This window comes from Chelon labrosus (assembly GCF_963514085.1).
Source record: "Chelon labrosus genome assembly, chromosome: 20".
In the NCBI taxonomy this organism is placed as follows: domain Eukaryota; kingdom Metazoa; phylum Chordata; class Actinopteri; order Mugiliformes; family Mugilidae; genus Chelon; species Chelon labrosus.
The window spans coordinates 11,120,058-11,128,079 of NC_140353.1; the positions used below are offsets into that span (position 1 = coordinate 11,120,058).

The following is an 8,022-nucleotide window of genomic DNA, read 5'->3' on the forward strand; positions in this document are numbered from 1 at the left end:
TAATCAGCTCATGCTGGCATTCTGGAAAGGCTTTTTAGCGTTGTTATTACTCACCCAGTGTGTGCTGAAAGCACAATGTGGTGAAACATCAGCCTTATAAGGTGACTGTGGTGCAGTACTCCAGGTGCATCACTCAGCAACAAAAATAAAAGTTGATGTGGCCAATTAAGTTAAATGGTCTGCACTTATAAAGCACTTGTTTGTCAGTGGCACTTAAAGCACTTTTCCAGGTTTCTCCTTCACACACACACGTTTGTATGGCTATCTTTGTGAGGACATTCATTGACATAATGCATTCTCCGGCTAACCATCTCAACTAAGTGGCTATTCCTAACCCTTACCCTAATCCTAACCATAACTGTAATCGTCACCCTTAAATCGACTCTTGAATCTCAAACAGCATTTAAAGAAGCAAGGACCAGCCAAAATGTCCTCACTTCGTGGACACGTCCTCACTCTGATGGTGTAAAACTGGTCATCAGAAAGATAGCTGGACAAGAACGCACACACGTGATTCTTTTTGAGGACCTTCCCCCAACATAATGCATTCTCTAGCCCCTTACCATAACCATCTGAAGTAAGTGCCTAACCCTAGGACCTTAACCCTAACCCTAATTGTAACGTTAACCTTTAAACCAAGTCTTAACAGATTTTAACCCTCAAAATGTTGCGCGTCCCAGCAAAAAGGATCCCGTGATGATAGTATTGCATGAAAAACTGCCACCGACAACTTGACAAAGACGACACACGCCAATGACAGGAGCTGCCATGTGAGGTATTTTGAGTTCAGAGCCTTGCCTAAGGACAATTCGGCATGCGGAGGGATTGGGAACCAACAACGCCGCTCTACCACCTGAGCCACAGCCGCCCATCTAAACAGAAGACTCTGTTTAAAATAAATAAAATCAGTTTCTGAGAGGGAAATAAGTTGTGGGAAATTTTTACATAAAAGCCACAGGAGAATTTCTGCTCAACTTTAAATCTCATCCTTATATGTCACGTCACTGCAGTCCCTCTCTGAAACAGCAGTCAGACAGAGGAAGAGGGGGTTGGGGGTGTTCGAGCCCCATAATAGGCTAGGAGTGCAGGAGCAGTTTCCGACATCCGTGGTCTTTTCAATCTGTTTCAGATGGTGTGATTAGAGAAGGATCTAGCGCAGGCAGTGTCGTCCAAATATCTCATTTTTGGAGCCGTCACATTGATTTCTCCATCTGTTAGCAGAAGACACGATATCCCTCCCTAACGCAGGTAGACAGGCATTAGTGCTCCCGCCTGATCAGCGGTAGGTTAGCTTTCATGGAGAGCATGTGTGTTTATAATCTTTTGACTATGAGACGGAGAGACAAACATAGAAATGATGGGATGTCTCGCCAGCTTTTGGTTATACGAGAACTCCTCCACAGACCTCAAGCTTCAGTCAGGAAGATAACCGTGTTTTGTCGGTTATCGTCAATGTTTCGTCTCAGTTGGAGGCACTCAAAATGGAAAAAGCCACATGACTCGGATACAATGCCCACACATGCGCAACTAATCACCTTTAGTCATCGCAAGGTGCTTGGAGCGCCAAGGCGGGCGCGTGGAGACGCTTTTGTGGAATAATGTCCTTCAGAATCTAAGTCAGCAGATAGACGGGAGCCGCATGGTGCTGTCATGGTTGAGTGTATTCAAAAATATCCTCACCACACATGTTCCATTATGTTATAAAGAGATTAAAAGGAAAGAGAGGAGGCAACTGCAGAATCCAGATTATAAATTTGAGAAATAAAGTCACACTGGGTGACGGGTTTATAGGGCTGATATGCAAACACTATTACTATCTACTAAATATTCTAGTTATATCGTGCACCAGAGACCACAGATCTGTTGTATTAAGTAGTTTTATCCACTATACTGCACGTTTTTTAGTCCAACACAGTGGTTCCCAGTCTTTTTGTATTATAACTCCTTGAGATTATACTGCATCTTTTTGCATTATTTTGTTGTTATTTACACAATGGCCGGTCAATCTGACGGGTCATTAGATCACGAAACATGATTCTGTTCTACTTTTCTTATGATTTCTTGCTTTAAAAAACTTTCACAAGAAAAAAGGTGACAAGTCGAGATTGTCCTTTCTGAGGCCAATGCAATTTACCTGTCAATCATCTCTTAACAGGTAAAAAGCTTAAAATGTTAACGTCTTTTCTTTGGATCATTGATGATTAATAGAGGGAGGACACTGTTTTTATGAGTACAGTTTAAAAGAGCAACTAAATTGGTTGGTAATAGCCTCAGAGACTGTGCTATTTTAAGTAGAGGAGGTTCAGGAAATTTCACAAAAGGGCACTAAAAGCCAACCATTCCACCCCAGGAGATTCAGTTGTTTCAGTACAGAAGTTCAAGTTAATTTCCGGCCACCCCGAATGAATCGTACTTCAGAAGAATCCAATAACCACGTGCTGTGCAGTATGATTACTTCCTCAAGAGAATTATCTGGATATTTCTGTATTTTCATTGGTTGAGGGTGTAATTTAAGTGTAACACTGCTCTCTGCTGGAAGAAAGGCTGAACTGCAGTAGGAAGACTGCTACAGCACTCTACAGATAAAAATATCGGATTCTGCAAAAGGTGAATGTATTTGTATTTAATTGATAATGCGGACACTGCAGCTTAAAGAAAACGTTTTCCTAGAGGTATATGTCGCTCCTTTGACCCCAATAAAGGCATCGATATTGCTGGAATTTTCTTTTCCTCCTCTGTGCACCTTGGTAGCAGGTGGTTTCTTGATCCTCTGTATACATAAACCATTTTATGTGTACAATTTTCTCCTCATGGAAACAAATGCCCCTTGCTTTTTCACCAGTGTCACAATTCAAGACAGTCAAACAGTTCTGCAAATTCTCACATGGTTCTTTAATGGAAGTAGTAGCATTTAACATTCTCACTAGATCCCTTTAAGTGCTGTATGGTGTTAAACTTTGTGTCAATAACATGGGGAGATGACTCTACCTATTCAATGCATTGCACTTTATTCATAAATTTACTCAAATATCTGCAGCCAATTCATTTTCACATGGCAGCTGCTTATCCACAACTGCCCTCACCATCTCTGAATTTTAAAATGCACATTACTTCAATTAAAAATTTCAGTTTGACTGCAACTTTCAGAAATGAGAAATAAAAGTCAATACACTTTCTATAAACATTTATTTTTGTTTATTGGCCAGATGAAACCAGCTCAGACAAGGACTCCATATTGTTTCAGAACATCTGTGTATTTTGCAATCTTTGCCTCGACGTTTTTCTCAGCCTTCTTGGTCATGGAGATCAATGTCTTTTTCTTGGTGTAGCGGAGCTTAGCCTTCTCCTTTCTCTTCTCCTCCAGAGTGGCTGTGATAGCCTGGTACTTCCAGCCAACCTCATGTGCCAGACGCCCAAGCAAGGCAAACTGAGTGAGAAATGAAAATCATTTTGAGAACGTGTTGCTAGAAAAATTTGATTTGGCAACATTTGAGTGTTAATAGCTAGACCAGCCTTAAGAATGTCAAACTAAAATATTTGTTTTGGATGTTTGACAAAAGTTCTTATGTCAAAAGCTTCAGGTTAAAGCAACAACTTATCCAAGACTCAACTCAGCAATCAGATCCATAATATTTGGCTCATCAATGAATGATCAGCTTCGGGATAAAGTGCTCATCACTGTTGAGTAAATACTGTTGATGGTCGACTGAAGCATTTTGTTTTCTACCTTCCAAATATTTTTCTACCGGTAACGTATTGCCACTGAAGTCACTTATCACGTGACCCTCAAATCAACCAAAACTCACCTTGCGAGTGGGCTTCAGACGCACAATCTTAAGAGCGGCTGGGACAACCATGCGCTTCCTCTGTAGATCAAAACCCAACAATTAGACAAAGAAACCACCAGCACATCCCAGCATTGACAGAATAAGCTTGTCTCAGAAAGTTATTATTTTCAGAGTCATTATTCAAACAAGGTAGGTAAGGATTATTAACATCACAGACAGCATGTAATATGGGCAATAAAGACTGCATTAAAAATGTCAGCACACCTTGTCATAAGGTGGGGGGATGCCGTCGAACACCTTCAGCCTCTCCAGAGCGGCCTGGCCTCTCTTGGTTTTATGGGGCAGCATGCCTGGTAAGTGGAGAGAATTCTACTAAGTTCAACACATTTTAAAACGGCAACCAGCGTAGCTGTATCCAGTATATTTGCTCCTACACAAATGTAGATCATTGTTCGACTCAGCAATCAGATCCGTTAAGATTTTATCATCAATAGATGGTCAGTTTCGGGATAGTGCTCATCATTGTCAAGCAATGATCTACGTTTGCTAGGTCAAATGATCAGATGTTACTGATATGAGTACAAACATCTTGAGAGATCAATTTAATTTACTGCAAATATGTCCATGGTTTCTAAATTATATTCTTATAAAGTTCTCAATGCAAGAATCTTTCATCAGTACTTCGATCTGTTAGCAGCATCTTGCCACGTCCTCACCTCTGACGGTCCTCCAGAAGATCCTGCTGGGTGCTCTGAAGTGGTATGGACCACGAGAGGGGTTGGTGTTCATCCTCTTACGCAGGAAAGCCAGGTACTTCACTGTAATCAGGGAAAAAAACAAATTAAGCAAACTACACATACTTCAAGACACTTTTGAATGTCAGTTTGGCAAGTAATGCTCTTGTCTCAGATGGTAGTGCATGTAAAGTAGTCTCATGGTCAATGAAACTCGAAATAACAGTGGGAAAACATCACTGACAAGTACCTTAAAAAATATACAATGATATGTGAACATGTACTCTACTTACGCTTGTTACGGTAGAAGTTGCCAGAGATGTTGATGCCTTCGCATCTCACCACCACAACCTTGTGTCCTAAAAGCAAAAGCAAACAGTTAATAGATAATTAAGGCAAATAACAATCCAGTGAGCAGTAATGGTAGTTGGCTTCCCGTCTCAGATGGTAGTGCATGTGAAGTATTCTCATGGTCGTTAAACTCAACCAAGGCAGATAATGAGATCATCATCGACAGACTTAAGTCTTCATAAGTTAGAACTAAAATCAACCAGACACCTTTGTCTCTTCTTTAAAAACTTACCCAGAAGGACTTGTTTAGCCACAAGGGCAGCAAGCCGGCCAAGTAGATGGCCCCTGCCATCAAGCAGGAGAACCTGCAGGTTTTAAAGAGAAAAGGGGATATAAATCAGTTTACATGCTTTAAACTGTACATTTAACAACCTGCACAACTCAAACGGACATTTCACTTTGTAGTTCCTGAACGCCACCACATTGTCGAGACCGCAATATACCAAGTCGTAAGGAATATGGAGGAAGCTTCAAGCATTACACTTTATTAGAAAAACAAAAACATTACGCTTGGTTACTAAAGTTTACGGAGAACTTACAGAAGTGTATTTCTACCCTCAACAGCCTTTAACCATTAGCACATGGACACTACGATTTACCGGTTAACACACAACGTTAGCTTAGCATCCACGTCAAAGCATGCTGGCAGTTAAAGCTTGTACAATTGAACCACGCTTGAATTTCACAAAATCTCTCTTACAGAAACAATTTGCAGTTATTTAAATAAATTATATGAAGCTCGCCCGCCCGTACAAGACACTTAACAGTGGACAAGTTATCGCTAGCTAGCTAGCTAACTGCATTGACTCGTTGGGGAAGCTGCCATGATGAAGGCATGTTCACTCAGCCACGGCTAGCTGCCCCAAACATATCCTAAAATAAAGTCTCACAAATAGCACAGAGCAACACAGCAATTACACCAACTAGTCCTACAGTTATCGCCCATTGTTTAACTATAAAAATCGGGATATGGTTGAGCCTAAATCGCCATAAAATTAAAATATTAATCCGCAGCCTTTGCCCACCTTATTGAACCGGTCCGCCATGATGTGCGAAAAGAAAGACGAACGGGGTTGCTCGTGGTAAAAGGCAGGGGTGGGCGGAAGTGACGATTGGTGTTTTTCTTCCTTGTGGGATGTACACACGGCTTCCAGCGCCACCATTCATAGGAGGAATTTTAGTTCATTGCTTTTAAATAAGTTATTTTTTTTTTCTAATAAGCCGATAATGTGCTTATTCCACAATTAAGAAGTAATATATTCAAGTTTCTTTCTCCACAATTGCTGCTGACAGATCGAAGCAAGGACTTTTAATGAAAGCACTGCTTCCTGAAGGGCAAATATCAATAATCACAAAGTCAACAGGTTATGCTGCTTTTAATTACTTATTATAAATGGATATATGGTGCTTATGCCGACTGGTGCTTTTAGAGACAATGCATATTACTATACTATACTAAATATTCTGTCATTTGTTGCAACAAGTCACAAGTCTAATATATATTAACTTTAATGTTAATATTATTACATTTCACATTAAAGCTATAAGGGCTGCAACTAATTTACTTCATCAGTCAATATGCTGACAGCTGCTATGAATGTGCCTTGACATGGAACAAAAAGCATTCTCACTTTTGAGAAATTAGAGAATGTCATTGCAAGACAACAGGTAATAAAAATGTTTTAATTTTACGTTACAGCACTTTGAAGTACCAATGCCACTTACACGACCATGAACTTGTCTATATGTCACACAAAAAGCTGATGTTGCCATGTGAAGCACTGAATATATTTAGGTTTTTCCCACTTTGACAATGTGTTTGCAGCATATAGTGCACTGATGAACTACAGAACACAGGGAAAGGTTGAAACAGTTGGACAACTTCCGTCACAGCATGCCATGGAAACAATATTCTTTTTATGAATAGTTTTAATAACTTTCAAGCATTTACAGAACAACCATCACACACACACATTCATGGCTGGCCCGGTGACACAGTGCATGCTGCAGTCAGAGTAATTACTAAAAGGTGTCTGGGACGGTGAGACTTTTTTATTTTTTTGGATGGGTGCACTCAGTCGTCGTGTTTCAGCTTCCTAATCTTTCCCTTGTGGCGGTCAATCTCGCGCTGCAGACGCTCAATTTCCTTCTTGTGGTGATCAATTTCCTCCTGGTGGTGCTGTTTGAGTGCAGCCAACTGTTCTTGCTCCTTACGCCTTGTGTGTAGATGGACAGACAGATATCAGACAGGATTAGTCAGACACAAGTAACAGGATTGAAGACAAGAGGTAATTTATAAAGTGGGGTTCTTTCACGATGATAATCGAGCCCACATTTGGTGAAGAATAAAGTGACACATACTTGAAGTACATCTCCTCCTCAGCAGCCTGCTTCTTCCCCATGCCTCCACCTGCCTCTCTGATGGAGCCTCCACCTCCGCCGCCCTTCCCTGCCCCTTTACCTAGTTCACCCAGCTGAAACAGGGTGGGGAGCAGTGCAAAGAAAAAACAAGTTTAGTAAATCAAATATTGTGTCTTTACTCTGTAGAGAAGGACTTCAAATTACACACTTTCAGAGACGGTTCATTTGTTGTGTTTGCTTATATGAAGGTAGAACAAGTTAAACCCTGTCAAATAAAATCTGTGTTGTTCATTTCCTCATACAAAAGGAAGTAAAATGGCTTCTTTGTGTGCTAGGTGAAAATGGAGGTATTTAGACCAGACTAGAAAGTGCCTGTCCAAAAACAAAGCAACACACCCTCAAAGGACAAACACACACCTGGACTGTCCTTTCTGAATTAAGTGGTGTGATGTGACAATATAGACAAAACTTGAAATTACTACAATCCTACCCTTAAATTAAATGAAATACCTAAAAAGAAAAATAATCTGACATGTAATCATAACTCTTTTACTTAATACGACATGATCCATGATACTAGCTAGCCAAAACTATTAGGCTAATAAACAGAAAATTATTCTCCCACGACCGTATAACGGTCACAGAGGGAGTGTTTTGATACGTCTAACGGCTATTACCTGATCGGCTGACATTCTCAGTTGTGAGGTGACAAAACTCCTGATGCTAGGCCTCAAAAACCTCGCCATGTTTAGTTTTCACATGAGACAACGACACTGACAGCTTTGCCC

General features: G+C 40.6%; 2 protein-coding genes across 2 annotated transcripts; both read right to left on the reverse strand.

The window, feature by feature from the left end:
- Window positions 1–3,169: 3,169 nt before the first annotated feature.
- Window positions 3,170–5,958, reverse strand: rpl13a (ribosomal protein L13a). Its single transcript, XM_084568784.1, has 7 exons — window positions 5,899–5,958; window positions 5,106–5,178; window positions 4,816–4,881; window positions 4,505–4,606; window positions 4,053–4,138; window positions 3,807–3,866; window positions 3,170–3,427 (listed from the first exon to the last, which is right to left on the reverse strand). Exons 1-7 carry the CDS (start codon window positions 5,917–5,919, stop codon window positions 3,218–3,220), a joined length of 618 nt encoding a protein of 205 aa, XP_084424910.1. The 5' UTR covers window positions 5,920–5,958; the 3' UTR covers window positions 3,170–3,217.
- A 608-nt stretch (window positions 5,959–6,566) lies between these two features.
- On the reverse strand, window positions 6,567–8,022 carry atp5if1b (ATP synthase inhibitory factor subunit 1b). The gene is made up of 3 exons (XM_084569756.1): window positions 7,912–8,022; window positions 7,235–7,347; window positions 6,567–7,089 (listed from the first exon to the last, which is right to left on the reverse strand). The coding sequence occupies exons 1-3, from the start codon at window positions 7,978–7,980 to the stop codon at window positions 6,948–6,950; spliced, it is 324 nt and encodes a 107-aa protein (XP_084425882.1). The 5' UTR covers window positions 7,981–8,022; the 3' UTR covers window positions 6,567–6,947.

Bases quoted from the DNA above. Each gene is read 5' to 3' on its own strand.
- rpl13a (XM_084568784.1), bottom strand. From the start codon at position 5,919: ATGGCGGACCGGTTCAATAAG. The intron at 4,607-4,815 runs GTAAGTAGAGTA...CCCTGATTACAG, and splicing joins CAACTTCTACCGTAACAAGC to TGAAGTACCTGGCTTTCCTG. The intron at 3,867-4,052 runs GTGTGCTGACAT...TTTGATCTACAG, and splicing joins TCCCCCCACCTTATGACAAG to AGGAAGCGCATGGTTGTCCC.
- atp5if1b (XM_084569756.1), bottom strand. From the start codon at position 7,980: ATGGCGAGGTTTTTGAGGCCTAGCATCAGGAGTTTTGTCACCTCACAA. The intron at 7,348-7,911 runs GTAATAGCCGTT...ACCCTGTTTCAG, and splicing joins TGAGAATGTCAGCCGATCAG to CTGGGTGAACTAGGTAAAGG. The intron at 7,090-7,234 runs GTATGTGTCACT...TCTACACACAAG, and splicing joins GAGGAGGAGATGTACTTCAA to GCGTAAGGAGCAAGAACAGT.